This window comes from Trichosurus vulpecula, chromosome 1 (genome assembly GCF_011100635.1).
Source record: "Trichosurus vulpecula isolate mTriVul1 chromosome 1, mTriVul1.pri, whole genome shotgun sequence".
NCBI lineage: Eukaryota > Metazoa > Chordata > Mammalia > Diprotodontia > Phalangeridae > Trichosurus > Trichosurus vulpecula.
In genome coordinates, this window is record NC_050573.1 from 234,194,383 (window position 1) to 234,220,077 (window position 25,695).

Genomic DNA, 25,695 nt, shown 5'->3' on the forward strand with positions numbered 1-25,695 from the left:
CAAATTGTAAATTAGTCCTTTGAAAGGATTAAGTAGCATAGTGGATATGGTACTGGATTTGGAGTCCAAAGACTTGGGTCCCAGGTCTAAAGCCCCTATTACTTAACTCTGGGACATTGGGCAGATCAGTTAATCTCTCTAAACATCCATTTTGTCATCCATAAAATAGTTATTCATCAGCTACTATGCAACTGTATGAGCCAAGCACTCGACCTGGAGTCAGGAATCCCTGAGTTCAAATCCAGCCCTAAATACATCCTAGCTGTATGAAGAAGTCATTTGACTGCTGCCTCAGTTTTTTCAAGTGTAAAATGGGCATGATGATAGCACCTACTTCCCAGGGTTGGTGTGAGAGTCGAATGAGATAATATTTATAAAGTGCTTTGCAAATCTTAAAGGGCTCTATAAATACTAGTATGTCATAGGATTGGTGTGAGCATCAAATAAGATGATTTATGGGATAGCACTTTGTAAATCATGATACTCTACAGACCTATAAATTGGGGTGGTGATGTTAGATGAATAAAAAGAAAGAAACTGGCATAATGTTTGTTATTTCTGCTGTTTTCTGCCCCCAGGACTCTGAAGGAGTAGAAATTATGTTAGGAGTTTGTGCAAGTGGTCTTTTGATATATCGAGACAGACTCCGAATTAACAGATTTGCCTGGCCAAAAGTTCTGAAAATTTCTTACAAAAGGAACAATTTTTACATAAAAATCAGACCAGGGGAGGTAAGCAAATATATGTTATCATTTCCATTGGGTAAGTTCTTGATATCATGGACAAATTGAATTATATCTTTTCAAAAGCTTTCATTACTGATATATTTATAATCAGTTTCAACTACCTGGATAGATTTGTTGTAGTTTTTCTGATAATCAGAAGTATGTTAAGTATTTCTTTCATTTGTGTTCTCTTGTGTCCTATTTCTTCTTATAGCTTATTTCCAAGATTTTTCATAGAATCGCAGAATCTCAGAGTTCAAAGGGACTTCTGAAGTCATCCAGTCAACTCTAATGAAAGATTTCTTTTACAAACATATCTGACAAGTATTATCTATTCTTCATTCGAAGACATATGGTGATAGGAGGCCCATTATGTCATGAGTCAGTCCATTCCACATCTGTACGGCTCTACTATTTGTAATTCATAAATATTTCTCCTAATTTTGTCATCTAGTGCCAAGCAAAGGACGTTTCCTTCTTTTCCATATGACATTCAATCTAATACTAGGAGACATCTATCTTGTGAGTCTGATTTCATCTCTGAAACCTGAAAAACTCTAATTTTTCTTTCTAACAGTTTTCATTACTAACTCAAATTGCCTTTTCTCAGTTCCCATTCTCATTGACCTTTATGAAGATTTTTATGTCACCAACTGCTTCTTCCTCTGATATGTTTTCTCTTCCCTTGGCTTCTATGACACTGTTCTCTCCTAGTTCTCCTCCTACCTATCTGATCACTTCTTATTCTCTTTTACTGAACCATTATTCACCTCCTGCTCTTTAACCATAAATGTCCCTATCCTTTGCCCTCTTTTCTGCTCCTTTTATGGTCACTAACTCTTGTTGATCTCATCTCCTCACTTGGTTTCAGTATATTTTTCTCATTTGAACCCTAGATAATTATTCAGCCCTTATCTCTCCCTCCTAAATTCTAGCTTCACATTACCACCTACCTGTTAGATATCTTCACCTAAATATGTCATTATGGAAATCATTATCTCCAGTGTTGGAATTTGAATACATCTTGATTCCTACAGTTTAGTCTTCTTTCTATGTCATATTTTATCCAGATTGCCCTCCTAACTGCTTTGAATTTGCCATTCCACCTTCTTTCGCTGGGCACTTACACAGTCTTACATTCCTGGAATCTCCTTGTTTCTATTCAGAATTGTTATCTTCCTTCAAAATCCAGTTTAGGTGCCACCTCCAATGCAAAGCATTGTCCATCTTCCCACCAGCCATCCCCAGTTGTTAGTATACATTATGTTGTGAAATTACCTTATGTTTATTTATCCATATATATATATGTGTGTGTGTGTGTGTGTGTATATATATATATGTATATATATATATATGTATGTATGTATGTATGTATGTATGTATGTATGTATGTATGTATGTATGTATGTTGTATCCTACTCCCCACCCCCACTAGAGATAATGTAAGGTCCTTGAGGAAATGAAACTGGTACCTTTTTTTGTTTTAGAACCTCCATTGCAATGGCATACTGCTTTGCACGGTCTTTGCTTAATAAACAGTTCCTGAATTACATTGAATCCAGGCTAAAGCATGCCTATTTCCCTCAATAGTCTTTGCACGACATTATTTAAGTCTCCTCACCATCTTAGCCATTTTCTCAGATGTGTTGCAGCTTGTCTTTCCTAAAATGGTTTTCCCTGAAGTGATCAAATACACTAGATGCAGTATTTCTAGGATCCAGTGCAGTAGGACCATGATTTTCTTCATTTTGAACACCATAATGTTGATCAGGCAGCCTAAGAACACCTTCTCCCCTTATGATGCTGCACCATTGATGCTCCTAGTGTTTGTACTCCACTAACAGCCCAATGGGAACTGTTATCTAGATATATTTCCTTCATCCATCACTTGTTTAGTTTTTTTTTTTTTACAGTGGATATGGGACTTTACATTGAAATGAGATAACATTTGTAAAGTACTTTTCAAATCTTTATAGTACCATATAAATACTAGCTATTATTATCACTATTATATTTGATCTTACTAGAAATTGGCCATCATTCTAGCCTGACAAGAACTTTTAAAATTCCAATTTTGTCATACATTGTGTTGGTAATTCCTTATAACTTCATGTCACCTACTAATTTGCCAGGCATTCCATCTATTCTTTAATCCTAGTAATTAGGTTTTTTTAAATTGAATAGAATTGGGCCAAAGACATCAACCTCGTGACATTCATTAGAAACTCCCTTCTACATGGAGACTTATTCAGTGATCATCATTTGGGGTTCTGTCAATCAGTTACTTCTAAGTCCGCCAAACTAGTTAATCATCCTTTGCATATGCTAAAACCCAAATGTAGTTTATCTTTGGAATTCCTCTGTTCTAACAAATTAACCAACTGTATGTGTAAAGGAAATAAGTAGCCTGGCATGGCTTTATCTTCCTATGTTACAGTGATAAATTGGAAATGGCTTGTGATCGCTACTTCCCTCTCTAAATGGTCACTATCCTTGAATTTCAGTTTCCCATCTTGAGCTCCAATTCTGTATCTAAGTGGAAATGCAAGGTTCATTAGAATTTTATCTCTTACAAATTATACTATTAAAGAAATCCTCAGTTTTCACTTTATCAGTAATAATTTTTCAGGTAAATATCATGTTTCTTTTGTGTGCTTGTGTATGAGCCATGTGAACTCCAGAAAAAATTCATCTGTAATTTGTTCCTTACTTAAAATTTGAAATCTTGTACCTATTGGGCAGCAAGATGGAAGAATGATGTAGGAACACTAATGAAGTTCTCTACCTCTTCAGTGATTTGACTATTCTCACATTCAATTCAACAGTCATTAAGTACCTACTTTAACCAAGGCATTGTGCTAAATAAATACTGTTGATACCAAAGTGCAAATGAAAAAGCAGATTATTCTCTCAAGGAGCTGACATTCTCATATATACACGCGCGTGCGCGCACACACACACACACACACACACACAGAGAGAGAGAGAGAGAGAGAGAGAGAGGGAAACATTTATAATACACACACATATATTATTTATTTTTTAATTTTGAGTACTTTATTACTTAATATAGCAGTTTTTAATGGAAACCCTAAAAATTCTTCTCCAAACTATTTATCCCTAATGGCAGTCCCATTATGGAGAAAATATACCACCAGTTTTTAAAAAGCAAGAGAAATAAAAGCATAAAAATTTTAAATCACAAAGTTTTATGTAAAGACAAAAGGTTTTTTTTTTTTTTTTGCTATATAAGGGGTTAACTTGAAATTACAGTAATTTTATATAATAATCATAGCCTAGAGACTACATCATAGAAATGTATAGCATATATACATAGACATAAATGAATGTTATATTAGCCTATTGGATAATAGTTTATGCTACCGCTTGTGCATTCCTTACATTGTAAATGTGAATAGACAACTCAATTATACCTGAAACATCTAGGTTTCCTCTCTCAATGGTTCCCAGAGGCTTTAACCAAACCTTGGTAGTCCAAGGAGATTGAAAAGAAGCCCAAACCTGGCTGAATTTGTATGTCTTCTCTTTTATCTGTCACCTTCATTGTTGGCCACATGAACCACTTTGCTAGTGATCCGTTTCATCAGAAATAAGGAAAGAATTGAGTGGAAAAGATAAGGCAATGGGTGATGACACTCAAAAAATGTATTTGGTGAAAACGTGGTGATAGAGGTTTAGTTTGAGAGATGTTAATGTTTATGATTACCTCCCTCTGGTGGTCTGATTGATAGCACCATCAGTTCAGCAAGCATCAAAATAAAACCTAAACACACGAAGTATTGTTTAATTTTAGTGACATGTCCAGATTATACAAGGTCAACCTGAAAACTACACAAAATTTTGAACTTAAAGAAAAACTTTGAACTTAAATAAAATGGAGGCCAATATACTTCACATTTAGCAAGATAATTCATGTTTAAATCATATTGATATGGTATGTGTTGTTGGGCAAAGAATGAAATGCAAAAATTTCACCGAGTCCTTGAGAATTTTATTCATTAACTAGACAAGTACTAACAGGGAATTGGATTATAAGCTTTAACTGGACATTCTAAATCCACTGTAAAAAGAGAATACCTAAATTTAGCACTTGATCAACAAACATTCACTAAATGCTTAAGCACTGGGGATACAAAGAAAGATGGAAAAGCACCTTTTTATGCATGTCTGATCTGTACGTAGGAAAACTGAGTATTTGGTAAAGGAAGACCCTTAGGTCTTTTAAGTCTGATGTATGGAAGATTATTATAAGGAAGAGACATTCCTGTGAAAATTGGCTTTTCTTAAAAGCTTAAACTGTATGAAGGCCACTATAAATTTATTGAGTTAAATGTAATTATGTGAGGATTCTAATGATCTTTGCAAACTGTTGTCAATGCTATTACATTTACATGTCAGAAACTGTTATGTATAATTCTTTATTGAAAAATCAATGTTCAGTTGAAGGTTTTTTTTTTCTTTCCCTCATCTAGTTTGAACAATTTGAAAGTACCATTGGCTTTAAGTTGCCAAACCATCGAGCTGCAAAGCGTTTATGGAAAGTATGTGTTGAACACCACACATTTTTCAGGTAAATAGAGATCTTTTCATTTTTTTTTAAACAGCTGTAGAATAATTCAGCTAATGAAGCAAATTGTTAGCAATTGATTGTGCTAAGGAAGATTTCTTAGAGGAAGAAATATATTTAAAATTCAGAAGTAAATATTTCTTTACCAATTCAAATTAGTGGTTTGCAAAACAATTAGTTTGGGGGCTTATGTATATTTTTATATTGACAGTTCCAAAACTTCCCCAGCTTTTCATAGTTTCTACCCCAATCTTTTCCTTGGCACTATTTCCAGAATCCTCTCCTTTCTCTTTTCTATAATATTTTAATCTTTTTTCTTCAGAATATTTCTTCCATTCTTTATTTCCTTTGAAATTTACCCATCACTACCCTAGATTTCAATCTCTCCTCCTTACCTGTGTAATAAAAAAAAAAAAGAAATCTCTGCTCATAAAACCAGCACATGAAACCTGACATGTTCTGGTTTGGGAAATAACTGTTTTAGTTCATTAATATCACCTAATTATTTTTTGTTCTTCAGAGAAATGGCATTTGAATTGAATTGAACTCCTCTTGTCAAATCAATTTTCTCAGCTTGATATTTATATAATAGTTTGTTGAAACAGAAGAAGAATCTATAGTATTTCACTTTCCATTAGAGAGAGAGAGAGAGAGAGAGAGAGAGAGAGAGAGAGAGAGAGAGTGTGTGTGTGTAGGGAGGGGGAGGGGGAGAGAGAGAGAGACAGACAGAGAGAGAGAAACACTTAAGCATCATTTTTCTCCCTGATACTTCTTAGGCTCTTGTTACCAGAAGCACCGCCAAAGAAATTCCTTACCTTGGGCTCCAAATTCCGCTATAGTGGCAGAACACAAGCTCAAACAAGGAGAGCTAGTGCACTGATAGATCGACCGGCACCTTATTTTGAGCGTTCTTCTAGCAAACGGTACACAATGTCCCGAAGCCTGGATGGGGGTAAGAGCTATTGACCAACTCACTTTAGAATTATCACTAGTTGTGATGGGCTCAAGGGTCATGAGCTTTCTGTAAACTCAGATTTCCTCACCTTGTGATAAAAGAAACCTGTTGCATATGACTGGGTGATAATTTTTGAACTAATAATTCTACCTGCAGCCTCAATTTATATATTTTTTCCAGTTTCACTTAAAATGTAGACAATGGGTTGTAGGAAATAAAGAACCCAGTTTCTTCACGGTAGGCTAGCTTGTTTTGATAGGGGTGGGATGGGACTAGACCTGTGATTTCATTGATATAGGGAACTTCCTTCTGCCAGTGCATATCTCTGCTCCTGGGTTGCAATTTATAATTTTACAGAGTTGCCTGGGAGAGGCTAAGTGGTTTGTCTAGGGTCACTCATTCAGTACATCTTAAAGGTATGACTTGAACCCAGGGCTTCCTGACCCCAAGGCCAGTTCTCTATCCACTCCATACCATCTTGCCTCTTAGCTTTTGTTGATAATTCGGGAAATTTTTGATTCAAGAGAAAGATGTGCTATAACACCAAAAAATGGCAGCCATAGAATATATGAGTAATATAAATCTGTTGCAGGCAATCTCTTTATAAATCTTCGGAGCAGGTTTATTGACAATTATAGAAAGTAAACAAACGTGTTACATGTGTCCTAGCTTTCAAATAATAAATATAATTTTGTTTTTATAATTGATTAATAATGGTAGATAAAAATGATCATACTAGGCTCTGTTGCCTGTTATAAAAACCATATTAAGGGCTTGAGGCTAATGTCATTTGTTGCAAATAAAAGAAGGAACTGCTTAATAACCAAACAGATTTAGGGACATTACCTGCTATTGATGATTAAGTCAAATGAATGTATGGCAAAATTGTCCTGGTACATGATTGTTTCAGAAATTCCTTTTAGGAAATAATATGTTATCTGTATTGTGGGTACTTTTACTACCTCTCAATTCTCTCCCCCTCTACTTCTACCCAAGTGCTATAAAAGGGAGATATATTAGATGCGTTCTTAGGGGCAAACTCAGAATACATTTCTACATAGAAATACTATTATCCATGATAGATAATTCAATACAATTCAGATATAGTTGTTGATGAAATTGCCTCTCATGTTATATTCCAAGATATATTGAGTCACCATTGGTAGCATTGTTTCTTTGGGGAAATTTATTCCATATTAGAGAGAATCAACTTACATTTGCACTTTTGAAACACAAACCTGTCGTCAAATTGGGACTGCCAATAATTAAATATAGATTAGAATATCCCAATTACTTTTTCTAGCTTAATAGTACCAACTTCTCTCTACTTACCCTGATATTCTCACTTGGCTTTTTTAATCAGAGACTCTGAGTTAATGCCTTTATATTAAACATCTAAGAAATCTAAGTTATTAAAGTCATGTCTTTTAAAATTTTATTTCACTGTTTGATGTTTGTGTTGTGTCTTCTTAAGAGAACATGTTTGTTTTGAATGTGGTTGTAGTAATGATTTTGGTATGATGTTTCTTGCTGTGAAAGGGAAAAACATGGTCAAGTATATATGCTAATAACATCCTATCTCTTCCTCTCCCTGCCCAAAAATGATGTTAGTATGTCTTGTCTCTCATGGATTGGGATTGTGCTGATTGCAAGCTGGGAAATGCATGTTGAAGCATAAATTGCTTTTTGCTTAGCTGCATTGTATTTAAGATAGCAAGTCCAGAGAAATATCATGAGTTAAAGAAGCTTTTTGAAACGTTTTAAAGGAACTTTTAAGATTTAGGCATGCACTCTGTGAAGAAAAGTGAATGCTTATTAAAGTGATTTTGCTATTACAAGGATTTTAAGGATCCCTTTCCACCATTTTGTTTTAATATCTGAGGGTCTTTAAATCAAAAACCAATTGCAGTTCATTCTTTTTTGTTTGTTTGTTTAACTCTTGTGTATTTGGAGACAAATTTGTTATGTTTTGATCAATTTTATGACATTCAGGGCCTAAAATGATTAGCACTAGATTTTTGTAATGTAATTGGGTATTTTAATGAAAACATTTTTCACAATATGAAAGGACATTTCTTAAATCTTAGATGCTCTGCATCCATTGCATTTGCATGGCTTCCATTTAGCATCTGTTTGTCATGCTTCCCAAATGTTATTGTTATACAAATGCCTGTTACCTTTCATTGCCTCCAGGTTACCTTGCAATGGAGATTTCAGTGTTTCTTATCTTCATTTAATCACTTACCACTTGTTTTATTCATCTCTGGCTAGATAATGGTGTTTAATTATCATTATGACTTTAATAGTAGATCATGTTTCCATGTATCCTGGGGATATTTTTTTGTAAAGTCCATTATTAATATAGTACTTGTTAATGAAAGATATTTCCAAAATTATGATAAAAATAATTTTCAATCTAACACCAATTCCTGGCCATGGATATTGAAGCAAATATATCTACTAAAAAGAACTAGCATTGAATGAGCTGAACTACAGGAGATGCTGCTTGGTATTTGATTGTAAATGGACTTAGAGGAGGGGTCAACTCAGGCTTTTCCTCCTGTATTTCCAGTTGCTTTTAGACTCTTACATCTTCAGAGCTCTTTCTTTAAAATTATTTCTTACCAGTGAGCATGGGGATTGGCTAAAATCATTCTGATTGTTTTATGTATTAAGCGCTTAAAGAATTTGCAAACATGGGTATACAAAATGTAGAGAAGCTATGTGTGCCCTTAGGCTTAAGTATTCACTGAGCAAACTTCATCAGCCAGTTTTCCAAGCTTTCTGATATGTGGGGAAATTTTCCAATACTAATTGTGATATTTTTAACTTTTAATATCATACAGAATTAACTATTTCAGATTTTTTTATATTTGCCTTTAGCATCAGTGAATGAAAACCATGAAATGTACATGAAGGATTCTATGTCTGCTGCAGAGGTTGGTACTGGCCAGTACGCCACGACAAAGGGCATCTCTCAGACCAACTTGATAACAACTGTGACGCCGGAGAAAAAGGCAGAAGAAGAGCGTGATGAGGAAGAAGACAAGAGGAAAAAGGCTGAGGAAGTCACTCCAGTCTCAGCAGTACGGCATGAGGCAAAGGTAGATTTTTCTAGGTTTCTTCTGCAGTTTGCTCACTGTTCTGGGGACCACCAAGCCATTGTTAGAGGAAGTAAGCAAAGACTGTGATAAGTCTTGGGATGATGCATATTTCAACATTGGTCGTATAAATGTTGTCAGCTTGATCCATTCACTTATTTTTACAACTCTTGTTTGCTTCTGAAACAATTCCTTTTTTTTTTTTTTAAACAACTGAGGTTCTGTGTAAGACTTTCGACAGCTAACCCAGTAATGTCTCTAAAATTTGATTTTCTAATAACCATATAACAATTTGCAAATTTGATTCATAATTTAGACTCAATAGTTGTTTTCCTATATTTGTTTCTAGCCCCATTTTCCTATTCCACTACTTAGTATGTTTTTTTCTATTAACGAAAGTGTACAATTGCCGTTCCTCTGTTTAGATGTGTTGAGTAACTTTAGTTTGTACATTTATATGCCATCTCTTTCCGTGGATCTTATAAATGCCGAATAATACAGCCCCACTGACAGGCTGCCATCTGAGGACCAAGCTAAGTGTATAGAGAAACTCATCACCAGAAATTGACTAGCAGGTGATGAACAGTTTGGCCACAGCAGCCTGGGAAGCATGCAGTCATCTCATTGATTAGTAACTCTGTGTTAAATAGGGAAAACAAAAGAACAGCTCCATAGAAAGCCAGGTTTGAACCTAGGGACCAACCTCCTCCTCCTCCGCCTCCTCATTATTATTATCGCCATTGTTAATGTGGATTAGTTCTTGCTGCTTGTTTACTCTGTAAAGACTTTTTCTGATGATCCATATTTCAGGCACTGTAAGAGAACCTTCCAATAAGTTAACTCAAACTTTATAAATCTTGCTGGAAGTTTGGTAAATGAAAAGTAAAAGAAAGAAGGAGGAAAGTCCTGTGAGTAGAGCTATGAAGTCAGCAATGGTCGTTGACATACATTGAAATGATAATCATTGCTTTTATGATCAAAAGCATCTGATTATGCCCATTAGTGGAGAGATATTTGAAAGCCAACTTTAGAAGATCCCCCTCCCCCTCCCTGGATTACATGGCTCTGGTCTTCAGGATAGGCACTCTTCAAATACAGATGATTAATATAGTAGATTCTGTAGACAAATGGCACTTCTGATTATTTTTTCCAGGCCCATCTTTAAGTATCATGCATCGAAATAAAGGCCTAGAATGTTCAATTGTACTAAGTTATATTAAATATTGATCTTACCTCTTATTTTTCTACAGGCTAGTAATAGTTAACCATAGTTAAATGGTTTCTTGAGTTGAGAGAGCAAATTAACTAGATACTAAAATGTAGCCATAGCAGAAAATAAAGACGTGTTTTCAGATTACATGTACCCTTCTTTAAAGACATTCATTGTAACTTTAACATAGTTTATTTAAAATTTTATTTCATTTGAATTGATCTATAAATAAACCAATAATTTAGTATTTTTTAAAAAAAATTTGAGGTAATCTAGCTGAATAAGTGTATAGTTTTATGCTAATTGTTTTGTTAATTTCATGCTGCTTATGGCAGCCATATGATTTGAAAACAATTGGAAACATTCTTTTTTAGTTGACTTTAAAATAGTCACTTAGTGGGAAAGGTTTTGAAAGCAAGTGCTAATTGTATTAACTAACATACATAGCTATGATTTATATCCATTTTTGCTATAAACCAGTCCACAAAATCTGGTGGTTTTGAAATGTTTTACTTGAATGAGAACTGATTAGAATTGTGGCTGAAATGCACCCAAGGGAAATACATCATAAATATCACAAACCCATGGATCCTAAAAGCCTTTGCTTTGGGTGGTTAAAACACTTTTGCCCTCTGAGACATTGAGACATTGAGACTGACCCAATGATTGAAGCATATTAACCCTCTTTTACAATGCTTCATTAACAAATGTTCCTTAGAAAGTAGTTTGCTCAACACTGGGACCCAAAAGCATGACCTGACTGAATTTTACTTTTCCCTTCCATTCCTTGAGGTATTGTCTTAGTTATCACTTTTGAATTAATACTTCAGTTTTATTTTTAGAAATATTTTTACCCCAAATGTCATGAAATGTGTATAAACCATAATTGGTGTATCATTTCTAAAATGCAGATAGTCTCATGCCAAATAAGGAAGATGTTGTGCTTCTTTTTATAGCATATATGATCACTTCTAGATACTTGGCAGTCTAGTATAAGCCAGAAAGGACAGTTTCCGTTCAGAAGCCTGTTAGTATTAGAAAATCAGCTTCATATAAACTCATTTTTACAAATATTTTTTATGCACAATGTGATTGTTTTCATATGGCATAGTAGGAGAGACACAGATTTATATCTGTTATACTATAGCACAGCCCTTATTAAATATCTATATACGTAAGGCATAATAATATTAATGCATGTCCTGCTTCTTTCTCATTTCACCCTAAACCTGGGTTTTCTCATCTTTAAAATGGAGGAAATGCCTCTACTGCTTTCTTCACAGGATTATTCTAGTGAAGCTGCTTTGTAAAAATCCTGCACAATGTGTGCTGGGAAGACCTCCTTGATGCCAGACCGTTAGTCAGTTTTCAGGGTTATTAGTTTAATCATTATTCTAACTGCCCACAATAGAAAAAAAAATAAAAGTTCAGGTTACCTCACAGTTGCTAGAAAATGTTTCCCAGCCTGATTGACCCAGTTTCTAGGCATCTTACTTTTCCCAGCTCTCCACATTTCCCTGAATTTCACAGGGGCAAGCCTGGGGGGGAGGGCACTGTAAATAGGCCTTACCAATCCAGGGTATGCACCTGTTCCTAAGTAGAGCCTCAAAGTCTTTACCATACATAGAGTTCGGCTTGAAAATAAATACTAATTCATTAATAACAGTGGTACATACATGAAATGTGCATCAAAGGTGTGTTGTTTTTTTTATGTGAGTGGCCTCTCAGGTGGCCAAAGGGAAAGGAAGCTGCCTTAGTATACTCTGGAAGCCTTTTGGGATAAAGACTCAAATGCCTGAAATAGCCTGCCACTGCCCGGACCTAGATCTCATTGAGAAGCCACTTGAGTCAAATATGGTTTTCTCGTTCATTGTTGGACACCTCCTGTTTTAGGTGCCAGTGTCATGGCTGTGTAAAATGCCCAGGTGCTTAGGATGGAATCTGAACACAAGTGATAACTATATGCTAAAAAAAAAAAAATGTTTATGGTAATTACAAAAGCTATTTAGCATATATGAAATCACTTTCACATTGAGAGCTCTTTGCAAAATTATTATTAATTTGTTTTCAAAGTGAAATTTTCTTTGGACTATTTCAGTTGTGACAGGTTTTACCTGGATTTTTTTTTCTTTATTAGGAACCAGATTCATAAAAGTATTGGCATAAAAGGGACCATACCTCCCAAAAGGAATCTTCAAATTAAGAATAATAATGATAGCATGTCAGATTATTCATTGTTTGGGGGGAGGGAAGCTTTACAACTAATTTCTTCATGCTCTAAATCTTCCTTTGAGACAGAGAGAAGTAGATAATGTTTTAGAGATGGTAAAACTGAGCTGCAGAGAGGTTATAGTTTGCTCAAGTTCCCACCATGGTGGAACTAAAGCTAGTACCCAGTTTTCGTTGTTCCTAGAAGGGAAAGGAGTACTATGTGCCATGCACTGGGCTAAATGCTTATTTTATAAATATTCCCTCTTTTGATCCTTACAACAATCCTGTGAGGTGTGGTGCTATTATTATACATTACATATGAGGAAACTGAGGCAAAATAAAAGTTTGAGTCTTTACTCAGGATCGTACAGCTAGTAAGCATCTAAGGTCAGATTTGAATTCAGGTTTTCCTGGCTCCTAGCCCAGCACTCTATCCCCTGAGCCATCAGCTGCCTCTGAGCAGAGCATTGTTTGTTCTACTAGATATAATGAGATTTAGATAAATTATATGGTGAGGGTGTTCCTGTGTTGAACAAGGATTTGAACAGCCCCTGTCATAATGAAATGTGATGAGGCTGTCTGACACATTGCAGTGAAGTTGAGTCTTGCCTTTCTTTAGACTAATCTAAGATAAAAGATCATCCACAGAAATGCCTCCTCTTACTAGGTTAATAATGACTGGAGATAAGGCAAGACATATTCTCTTTATGAGCTAACCATTATACCAGTGAGGCAAACTTTAAGAAATATATAGTAGTTCTTACTCTCTTTTTTATCTTAATTTTTCCCTAGTTAATTTCTTAAAAACCAGTTGGTGTTTTCATTTAAAATTATTTTATAGGGACCAAAAAAATTCAAAGAAATCTTGTTTTTTTGTGAGTGGTTTAAAAACATCTGATTTTGGATGTTATTAGCTAACTGGGGGTAGAAATTCATGTATATCTGTTTCTGATTACTATTTGATATAGTGAGTGGCCCAGTCATTCTAGCCTTTTGAAAAGGAATGAGGCCAGAAATTTAGATTTTAGCAGCTCACTTGATTTCAAACTCAGTGAAAATTAAAGGATGGTGAAAATTTTGTGTCAGGTCAGGATTTATTTTCAATTTTTCAACCAGCTGAAATATCAGTAACATTTCTTTCAGCCAAAGGTCAGGGAAGGTTTCTCGAAAGTCTTAGTATCTAAAGTTGTCAAACCCCAAAAGCTTTCCAATTATGTTGTTATGACTTAGTGAAAGTACTTTTAAAATCTATTATGGCAGAAATTTTATAGCCATTTGAATTCCATAAAATCTAGAGTTGAACATGAACAGACTCCCATGTTGTAGCTTCTTAAAATGTGTATTTGTATATGTCTATACTTATATATACCTTCATAGGCAGGCTAACCAAAAAAGAAATTGTTTGTATGTTTTTTTAAAATTTGTAACCATTAGCCATTCATGACAATTTTGGCATGCAGCTTGAATATTTTTTTTTAATTCTGTGAACAACCCTAGTGCTGAAATTCTTGTTTTATAACTATACTTATTCCTAGAAGAAAATGAACTAATTACTATTTTCTTTTTGTCCTTTTTGCACCTTTTTTTGCTGTTTTCTCTTTCTCTCTCTCTTTCTCTTTCACTCTTTCATCAGTCATCTTGGCTTGGCAACAGTTCATTTTCCTCCTCACCATCCTTATGTAATGGTCCCACTGCATCTCCAGCAACACTTCGTAGGAGATGTAAGGAGAATGTTCAAAAAGCATTAGGTTGTGAGCCAGCCAGAGACACTGGGCAGACCGGTGGTGAGCCTGACTTGGATTCTAATGGGAAAGGGAAAGCTTACACAGGGGATCAAGACCTGGCCTTTAGCTACAAACAACAAACTTGCAAAGGTGCAACGCTATTTTCCTTCTCCTTGCAACTCCCGGAGTCATTTCCTTCTCTTCTAGATGATGATGGGTACCTCTCTTTCCCCAACCTTTCTGAAACCAACTTCCTCCCTGCGAATTTGCAGCATTACCTCCCAATCCGTTCTCCATCGCTTGTGCCCTGTTTCCTCTTCATCTTTTTCTTTCTGCTGTCCGCTTCTTTCTCAGTGCCGTATGCCCTCACTCTTTCCTTCCCTCTGGCTATGTGCCTCTGCTACCTGGAGCCCAAGGCAGCCTCCTTGAGCGCCTCACTAGACAATGACCCGAGTGACAGTTCAGAGGAAGAGGTGTGTACCTCGGCATAGAACACACTTCCTTTTTGTGTTCAGTGCTTCAGTCCGAAATAATGTTAGACGGCTGCTTCGATAGTGGTCCTACTTTCAGAGCCTCATTTATTGTCTGTGCCAATATGTTAAGAGGTTTTGTGTGTTTGAGAGTATAACATGGTCCCCGGGGTTAGGCACAACACCTTGTGTTTTGTCATAGTCTGGGTCCAACTTGGGAGATCTCTCAGCTCTCCAATGCATTGTGCACCTGGCAGCATCAAACCTGAAATCCCCTTAAAAGTCCTTATTTAGTCATAAAATCAGGAAGAATCTATCAAAGAAGATGTATTACATGTAAAATAAGTATGAAATAAAAAATAAGAATTGAAGGAAAGCATTTATATTAATGTCATGAAAAATATTCTGATTTGCTATTAGAGAGAGTAATGACTCTGAGGTAGTTAGGGTCTAAATCATACTATACTCGAGCAGCATCAGGCCAGTAAGTAAAGAGAAGACCCCTATGTGGTCATTTCCAGTCATACATCATCAGGAGACATGTGATGGACCACTTGAAGCTAAGATCTTCAAGTCATTTGCCTGTGGATTAGCTAGACCATGTATTTTGTGTCAGTGAGGTAGAACAGGCAACCTTTTCAACTGATGATGGAGTCAGGGTCCATATATCCAAACACACACTGAGAATGTCAGGGGAGTCTAGTAGCCCACCACGGAACAGTCAACCAGTGGAGCCCCTGTAGGTGAGTTCTGGAATTTTTGAAAATGAACTTCTAGAAAAGTCATTCCAAGATTTTGATTCTGAATGCTTCCTTGTAATCTGAGCATACTAGTAGATGAAGTGGAAGCTACATAAATTAACTGTACTGCCAAAAGATGACCCTTTGCCCAGCATTCTTTCTATACCATAGAAATGTAAGTACCCCAGTAAATTTCATTCTGAAAAAGAGAGAACAGAATCTATTAAGCACAGATATCAAGCCATCTTTTTTTTTTCTGCCTAAGTTTCTCCCCAGGCACCAACTTTCATATAAACGGGAAGCATTTTATTGCAACAGATAGCCAAATATTCCTGGAAATATATAAAATGCAATACACATGTATATGCATTATCTTAAATAATAATTTATATTCTTTTGAAAATATATGCATGTATATATATATATCATAGAGATATGCGTGTATCATATATCTTTAAGATAAATCACAAAATCAAGGCAACACAGGAAGAAGAATGTCTTATCAGTTTTATTTAAAATACATTAATTTCAGTTTCACCTATGAGCATACAGGAATTAAAGGGGTGATGCATGGGCCAATATTCAGATATGGTCTGAATCTTCCTTTGCAGACAGACAGCATAAAGTGTGTGTGTTTTGGCAGAGATTTGGGGGGGAGGGGCAGAGGCAGAGAGAGAAAGTTTAAGCTGCTAAATATGAAAGGCTACACTATATCTGAGCCACATAACAGAAGCTAATTCTAGGATGTCTGTGGATCAGAAATTAATGAACTGTATAGGTTAGGCCATTAGGGTTTATAGCTATAAAGAGCCCTTGTTACCTAAATACAATATCCTCCCTTTAAGAGTTATCTTAAATCTGTGGCCATGCTGCCATTAGTTATAACAGTAAGAGAAACATTTAATAAGAGTCTAGGAATAGATCAAATATGTGCTTATGTTGAGCCGCTAATTTAAAACTCTTTAATTTATATCAATTCTGAAGTGATCTTTCCCCCCCTTAACACTAGAATTGATGACTCAGAGTATTAACAGTAGCATTGGTATATAAGTTTTGCAGTTTTATGCAAAATATTGAACTTTTATGTAGGAAACTATACAGATCTTGTGCCTAATCCAGGGTATACATCTTGTTGTAAACAATGCATGAAAATTAATGTTAAACTTGGGCATGTCTGCATTACATTGGCAAAACAAATCACAGCAGTTAATTGTTGCAAATGAGAGGACATGGGACTGAAGCTTTCTAGCACATAGCTGTCTTTGTATTCGAAATACTCAAAACCTACAAATTAAAACCAGCAACTGAAGAGTTTACTTAACCCTTTCTCTTGGTAAAACCCTGCCTGCGTGAGGAACCCTCCACACATTCCATTGCTCTTCAGTGGCACCAATTTTGTATTTGGTCATTTATTTGAAGTTAACAGTTCCTGAATGAAGTTCTGCTTATTAGCAGGGTCATGCATTCAGGTAGGAAGCTAAGGGACTGAATATTTAAAACTTACCCCACTCCTCTGGCAAAAATAATCAGCATTATGCAATTCACCTACATCATCCATAATGTTTTCTAGATTCCACAAAACTGTAATCAGTCATTCCTCATCAGAGGAAGCTAGATCAGGTGACTTCTCAGGGTCCTTTTCAGCTCCTTAATTTTCTTATTCTGTGTAACCAGCTAATGTCCATCATGATGCCTTAAAATTGTAACATCATTGCTCACATTTTGAAGTGTTAATGTTATTTAACAGCACATGTAAAAGTAGACATTTTCTCTATACTGAAATGCAGGTTTCTTTTCATCCTGATCTATATCTTCCCACATGCCCAGAATGCATTTAAAAATAATTATTAACTGATGAGTTTCTCTTTGGTAGTTTGAGAAAGCTCAGAAAAAGGAGTAAAGGGACAGATTTCAATGTATGGAGAATGGAGTTAATCAGAAGACATTAGACTTAGATCAGCAGGGCCCTCTCCAGTCGTCCTGATCTGATTCTTGCCACTGGACACAAATGGCTCCGGAGGAGAAAGTGGGGCTGGTGACTTTGCACAGCCATCCGTCACTTAAATCTGATTCACTTGCAAGTCATGGCACCACCTTCCTGATGTCATGGTCCTCTTTGAGGATGAAGGACAAACAATAACAACAGGCTTAAATCAGATCTCAGTACAAGGAGGAGGAATTTGCCTTGCTGTTGTATGGAACTTAGCCCCTTGAGAGTCTTCAGTACAATTTGTATTGCTCCAAGACACTAAGTACACGAAATGCTAAGAAATCAATTGTTTTGTTTAATCAATTATACTTTAAGATGTACAGACATAGCGTTCTAATAATTTAAGATGTACAGGCATCATGTTCTATCATGAAAGATCATGTAGCACCCTTACCCCAGTTGACACATAAATAAAACCTACAAATGAAATAAAATTTCATTAATTTGGGTTCCACCGATTTGGAATTTGTGAAAGTTTGGACTGCTTAGAGTTTTAATTTATGCACTATTTATGAAAAATTAATTTGCTAAATAAATTCATAATGTGAACACGTTTTTAAGGTAAATACTCATTACCTTATTAAGAGAAAAAACTCTGAAATTTAGTAGTAAACACTTGAAGTAGTTTATATACTAATTTTGCATCATTTTTACCTATTCATGAAAGCTTAAGTTCCTTTCAAAATGTGCGATTTTTTACTAGACTTTTTACTAATTCAGGCAATCCTTTCCCCCCCTAGTCACTGCAATTCAATGATATTTTACCGTGGTCCTTTAGGTATAAAAAGAGGACCATACCAATTTACCCATATTTAACTCTGATTGTCCTCAGGTTGAGGAGTATACATTGGTATTATATCCCACTGACCTAACGTCATCATTTACTCTAAGAAAGTAGCTATTTTTAAGGTTTCCTTTCATACTTCTAAAGCCATAGAAATTTAGGACTAGTAGAAAGCTATTTTTTATAACTTGGTAGAACTATCCAAAAGTGCATTCAAATATCACCAATTAGGAAACAACTTATGTAAGAGAAGAAAGTCAGAATACAAGATTTGTGTCTTTTTTTGTACTCCCTGTGGAAGATTAAAAATGGAGGAAGACTTCTCAACCTCATATAGTCCAAACCTTTAGATTTCCCTGGCTCCAGTTATTCCATCTCCTAGCTGGGACTCTCTATTGATCAACAGTTCTCTTCTTAATATTTGGGTAGATAGTTGTAAAAATAAAAGTCAGTTTAAAAGACTGTAGAATTCAGCGTAGTACAGTAATGGCTGCGGTTTGTCATCTTCATGAGGAAGTAGTCTATCTAAATTGTACTATTTTTGGCACGAAAACTGATTTTAAGCCAGTCTGGAACTTGCCAATAAGCGTAACAGTGCATCTAGGTCAGTCTAGGACCAGCCTAGACTATAGAATGCTGTGCTTTGTTTTTATTGTATCTACTAGATGTTATTTATCTGCTTTATTTGTACAATATTTATCAGAATGACGTGTTTAAGAATATAGTTCAATATACTTTATATTTTGGAAAAAGCAGAAGCAAATATATATATTTAATCTAGAAAACATTCAATAGCAACTTTCTTCATCAAGTGAATGACATTTTTGCACGGATGCTATGTATGCTATTGAGTTACTTTGATCTGCCTGTAGGAACTAATTGGTAATGCAGACAGCCTGATGGTTCATAAACAATGTAAATAATCAAATCTGTCTAAATGAGGGGCTGAAAGTCAGGTGACTGTTATAGTAGCTTTTTAAACAATATTTTATAATAAATTTCACCTCTCAACTCCAAGTAAGCTTAATATAAAAAGCAACTTTTAATACATTAAACAGAAATATTTAATAGATTTATTAAGGGTTTAGTTAAAAAAATGGGAGGGAAAAGGCAACAAACCTACTTTCCCCAAGATAAAAACCCATTATACTCTTTTCCCAGACAGTTCAGATTGGCTGAAATAGTCACTACAATAAAGCATCATGCTATGTTGACCTTGAGTCTTCCTCTGAGTCTGTTGTGTTGATCAAACCTAGTTATGGTTTTTCTTTTGCTCTTGCTTAAAGCTGCATACTGTTGGGAAGGTGTAGTGTGTTGCAGGTCCCAGTCATAGAGATGGACCTATTTGAGCTGTGACCTGCCCTGTTTGACAGAATGTGTTTATTTTCTATTCCTGCCTACCTTCTGGACCTTGATTACTTGTGTAATCAATAGACTGACAGTGAACAGACGGATACTGCAGCTGATGGTGAAACCACTGCCACTGAGGTTGGTATAGTAACTAAAAGCACATATGGTGTACAGTTGTCAGCCAAGGAAGTGTAACATATAATACAACTCTGCCTGTAATGAATACTTTGGACATCGCGCTTATTTTATGCTGCCTTGCCTGTAAATGAAATTAATTTTCACCAGAATCAGAAGACTTAAGATTTGAAAGTAATTATTAACCAAGTATAAAAATCATAAAAAGTTTATGTATGATAGCTAATAAAAAGAGCAGTCATGGTAGTTTCCTTATATCATCTTTCACCCCATCCAATTTTTGCCCTTACAGAACTACGTGATGCTTCCTTTCTTTCCTTTTTCAAACCATAAAATCTATTTTTAAAAAAAAATGAGCCCATACCAGTCATTTGCTTACAAGGGAGAAAAAAGGTATATTCCAGCCATATATGGAGATTGACAATTTATGCTAAGAATTTTACTGCCTAGAAATCCATGTCAGTAGTTCTTCCTTTTTTTTACTCAGCATACATTTTAGAATAAAGCTCTTAAAAAACAAAACAAAACCCTAAACACCCCATATACATCATTCATATTGTCTTTACCTGTTAGAATATGGTAATCAAAAAGAACAAACTTTCATTTCCAAAGTTAACATTTTCCATTTAAATGGCATTACACTCTCATAATGGAACATTTCCTTTTCTGGTAATTTATTAAAACATTCTTTTAACATGACAGATTTATTTTTCACTCATGAATGCCTTGTGAAGAAATAATTAGATATCTATATATAAGTTGAATTATCAATTTTTTTAAAAAAATCTCATTGGTATATTTGTGCAATTTATTGATCTTTAGAGGAATCTGGAACTATTCTAAATAATACCTGAAAGTCACTGTCGATAATGTGGTGAGCCAGCTCAAGATGTGATTTTAGTTGGCTGCCTTGGAAATAACACTGATTGCAGAAAGGCAATTCTGGAGAGCAGAAAAAGAGATTTACTGATCATGACCATGAAAAAAATCATTTAACCACTCAGAGCCTCTTTTCCTTATCTGTAAAAAAAGTATTATTAGTATACTACCTACCACAGAGGATGGTTGTGAGGAAAGAAACCTGTAAACCTTAAAGCACCATATAAATGTGGATAGTTGTTGAGAAACCAAGAAACATCCACATATGAAACTTGAATGTTTGAAAATTATAGTTAAGATTAAAATTAGAAATAATACAGTAAAATTAGCATACAGATTGGGGGAGATTTTTCTATATGATTTTTAGAATTTTTAAAAAATTATCAAATGTAATAGAAATAATATAATATTACTTCCTGGTTAATGTATTACACCAACATCTACATACACATGTATGTATATGCATGTGTGTGTATACAGCCTATATGCATAGTACTTTTAGCTTTAATTTAATCTGTATCATAGTCACCTTGATGTCATTTGTCTTTACATCTCCAGGCGTAGGCACATAGTAGGTGCTTACTAAATGCTTGTTGATTGATTTATCATCATAAATATTGACATATAAAGGACTCTTTAAGGTTTACAAAGTACTTTACATTTTATCTTTCCTAAATCCCTAAGTGGTTGATACCATGGATATTATTATCCCCATCTTACAGACAACATTTGCATAAACTCTTTCAAATCATGTGGGTCATGTGGTGTGGGGATTACAGTCTGTTATCGATAAGGAAACTGAGATGCAGAGAAGTTAAATGATGTATCTAAGGACATACAAATGAATACTGTCCTTTTTCTGACCCATCTTCAAACTTGTGATCTGCCATCAATTCAATATCCTGTCGTTGTATATGAATGTATATAATCATACTCATAATTTTCATTGCCTATCTTTTGTGTAATTTATATTAGACTTTCATCTTATAAATTGATGTATTCGGTCACTTTGAACTTTAAACCTATTCTTCACAGTTCTGACTTCCTAGGGTGATGTGAGCCTTCCTAATCTTCCCAGGGTGATGTGAACATAAGCCTGGTTTAGCTCTGCTGTCATTTCATTAGTGATACATCAAATGATAGTGAACCAGTACCTACAGAAGCCATTCAGTATGCTTCAAAGGTTCATCCTCAACTCTTGTGGGATACAATCTTTCAGGTCCTTGTTCTTAGCCTTAACTGTACAAGTAGCTGTTTATCCCACTCGGAAATCAAGATATTGATGTTTCTAAAGCATGCTTAGAAGAGATGGAAGCCGTCATTCTCTCTTTCCTAGTCACTCTCTTAGTGCATATGTGTGTGAGTCTTTTATGATGTGAAGTCCACAGTAGAACTACGGAGCAGGAATGTGCAGCTCATCTGTTTCAGTCTTGGAATGATTTGTCTTGGTAAGACTTTATTTTCCACTTTTTCTTGATGCTGACAGTCGGATCAGGAGGAAGATGCAGACCTCAAGGCACAGGTAGAAATGAAAAAGTGAATGTGTACTCTAAGATGTGGTGGTCAAATCTCTCAGCATGCCATGTAGTTAGTTAACTGTTTTTGATGCAGTATGTAGGATGATGGCATTTGTTCCCTTTGACTACCATGTCCCTTACCTTTCCCTTTCTTCTCCACTTTTTTCAGAATAGTCTGATTAAGCGAATAAAGGGTGAAAATGTGTATATCAAACATAGTAATCTAATGTTAGAGGTTGGTATTGGTATATACCAGTGCATGTATGTGTGTGGTGATTCTCAGTGGTCGACCTGTGGACTCTCACTATGGTGCATGAAATGTGTTCTTCCACCTGCTAATAAATTGGGTATACCTCTCCAGCTTCCTGTGACCTTCTTTATCCTGTATTAGAGCTAGATGCCTTCTTTTTTTTTAATATGTGTGTGCATATGTTTGAATTCTCTTTGATTATTTGCGATCTTAGCTCTTCACAATTTACCTTTTAGATATTTTGATTTTTATTTCATCTGAAGTAGATTTCTTCTGTCATTGCCTTTTAAATACCACATTTTCACCAGTGTGTGTGGCAGTGTCATGAAACCTGATGCCTAAGAGTGCTACTTGAAAATTATTCTATACTAACCAGATTGTCATTTGAATGCTTATTTTTATGAACAGGCAGGGGAAAAGAGAGAATCAGGTGTAATGCGTTGGGTTTTGGTTTCTCTTTGTTTGCTTTTTGCATATAGGAGTTAGATAAAAATCAGGAAGAACTGATGAAACATCAGACCAACATTAGTGAGCTGAAAAGAACCTTTTTAGAAACTTCCACAGAAACTGCTGTGACTAATGAATGGGAAAAGAGACTTTCCACATCTCCGGTGCGGCTCGCTATGAGGCAGGAGGATGCCCCAATGATTGAACCACTTGTGCCTGAAGAGGTCAGTGATTCATCTTCATGCTGGAAGTGTCATCCTTTCATGGCTCCTTTGCTTCCACTTATTTGTTCTTCTGCCATGTGGAAAGACATTTAAGTAGGGTCTGAGCATAGGCTGACTGAGCTGAATTCACTTGCTGACTGTTGCATAAATTGAAAACAGCCTCACAAAAGGCTTTTCAACATGTGATGCTTCCAGAGGATTAGCTATCTCATTAATTCATATTTTGCTTTGGGACCAGATAGTATGTGGAGGGCAGAATAACAAAGTAAAAGATAGTATGTTTTAAAAATTAGGCATAATAAAAGCTGGATGGACTATAAACTACCAAAGAAGAGTAGGAACTTGAAGAAACCCTTTAAATTCCTTTTAATTACATTAAAAAGAGAAATTAATTAAAAGGAGAAATCCAGAAAATTAGAGTGTGATGTGAGATCCTAGTTTTCTTTCGGCATGATTTAAGCTTCTTGTAGCTAAGGAATTCTCTCAAACTCTTGAGTCTTTTTCTTCAGTTGTTTAAGGGACAGGCGATGTGAAGTAACATAAGAGGAAGCCAATAGAAGGATCTGATAGCTTTCTATGAGAGGATCATTAGATCATAGTCCTAGAGCTGAAAGAGACTCAGAGGCCATCTAGTTCAGCCACCTCATTTTCTACATGAAGAGACTGAGGCCCATAGGAGTTGCTATCTGCCCAAAGTCACATAAGTATTAAGTATCAGGGGCAGGATTTGAACCAGGGTCTTTTGACTCCAGAGACAATATTCTTTCTACTGGACTACTCTGCCTTCCTTAGAGCCTTGATCTGGGATGCTAAAAAAGCTATGTGGTTTCAGTGATCTCTAGCCAGTGTTCTACTGCAGACATCTATTTCAAGCTTGTGCTGGGAAATCAGTCCAAAATCAATTTTTGAAGAGGGGAGTATAATTTGTTTGTAAAAGAAATTAATCTTTCATCTCACAGGCCACTCAGAGTACATAGGAAGGATTTTGGAATCCTTGAATGAACAATAACTTTTGCTTCTACATAGAAGTTTAACATGCAACAAATTATTCCTGTGTCTATTTATTCCCTTTTTATTTTTACTGTATTTCTAAAAGAAAGATTTTTACATTGATTTAACTTGTTTTTAATAAATTGCTTTATTGTGAAGCAGTGCTCAGCTGCAGGAAGCAGAAAAGATCAGGAAAACTCTTAAGCTGTTTAAAATCATCTTCTAAAAAGTTTTTAACATATAGCCTATTGATCCTTCCTATAGAGTTTAGTAAAGAATAGTAGTTCAGTAGATTCTCAACTGGAGACGCTAGGTGACAAAGTAGATAGAGTGTTGGGCCTGGAGTCAGGAAAACTCATCTTCCTGAGTTCAGATCTGGCCTCAGATGCTTACTAGCTGTGTGACCCTGGGCAAGTCACTTAACACTGTTTGCTTCAGTTTCCTCATCTGGAAAGTGAGCTGGAGAAGGAAGTGGCAAACCACTTCCATACTTTTCCCAAGAAAACCCCAAATGGGAAACGCAATTGAACAACTACAATCCCAGATTCTCAATTTCTGTATATTTAGTCTTGGTTTAATAAGAGTGGCTCCAGAACCCAATATCCCTGCATTTAAAAGTTTTATCCTTTCTGAAAAGTAAAGAGCTATGTCACTACTGCTCTTAATCTAAAAGGTCAATTATATATTCATGTTACAGAGGGTAAACACTGTAAACCTTGAGATGCTATACAAATATGAATTACCATTGTAGGATTATCCAAGCACCTGCTCTACCATATACTCATTCTATTTAAAAAAAAAAAAAACAAACCTCTTGAGCCTCAAATAAGATGTCTTAAAAATTAACCTTCTTTTAAATTAATGTACTTTTGAATATAACTGTATTTGCATTATCAAGGTCATCCCATATGTCAAACATAATCAAAGCTTTCGGGCTCCCAAGGTCTTACCACTGTCCCACAGCTATTGTTATTTTAACATATTTTTTGTTCGACATAACCTGAGAGCCAGAGATTTCTTGGAAGACCCAGTATTAAATTACCAAGAGCAGTAATAGGTTCTATGCTTGCTGATATTTAAGCTCAAGATGTATAATCCTTCTGTCTGAGAGAGCTTAGACTAGAATTAGGAGAGTAAGTGGAGAGATTTTTAAAGTCTCCTTATCTAATTTATTATCCTTTTTTTTTAAAGCATGTGAAGGGCTGTAATAGGCAGAAATTCTCTCCATCTCTACAAGAAAGAGAATAGGAGAAAAAATGGGTTTAAATTTTTATAGATGCTTGGATATTCTCAAGAAGAGTTTCCAGATTGTAATAATCCCACAGTATAAGAACAGGTTCTCAGGGGTGATGGTGGATCTCCTGTTTGGGTCTGAGAATTTCAGGGTTTGCTCTCTAGGCATAAG

At 35.5% G+C, this 25,695-nt stretch overlaps 1 protein-coding gene across 12 annotated transcripts in view; it reads left to right on the forward strand.

The window, feature by feature from the left end:
* Positions 1–25,695, forward strand: part of EPB41L3 (erythrocyte membrane protein band 4.1 like 3) — a 196,382-nt gene that overhangs the window by 156,731 nt on the left and 13,956 nt on the right. For 4 of the 12 annotated variants that reach the window (XM_036742222.1, XM_036742219.1, XM_036742220.1 and 1 more), the window contains exons 9-13: positions 579–731; positions 5,219–5,316; positions 6,090–6,265; positions 9,152–9,372; positions 23,109–23,300. In XM_036742222.1, coding sequence (XP_036598117.1) covers positions 579–731; positions 5,219–5,316; positions 6,090–6,265; positions 9,152–9,372; positions 23,109–23,300 — 840 coding nt within the window. Of the gene's footprint in view, positions 1–578; positions 732–5,218; positions 5,317–6,089; positions 6,266–9,151; positions 9,373–14,423; positions 14,988–19,932; positions 19,987–22,348; positions 22,385–22,548; positions 22,615–23,108; positions 23,301–25,695 lie in introns of all 12 variants that reach the window. The other 8 variants (XM_036742213.1, XM_036742212.1, XM_036742215.1 and 5 more) reach the window with 6 other exon arrangements.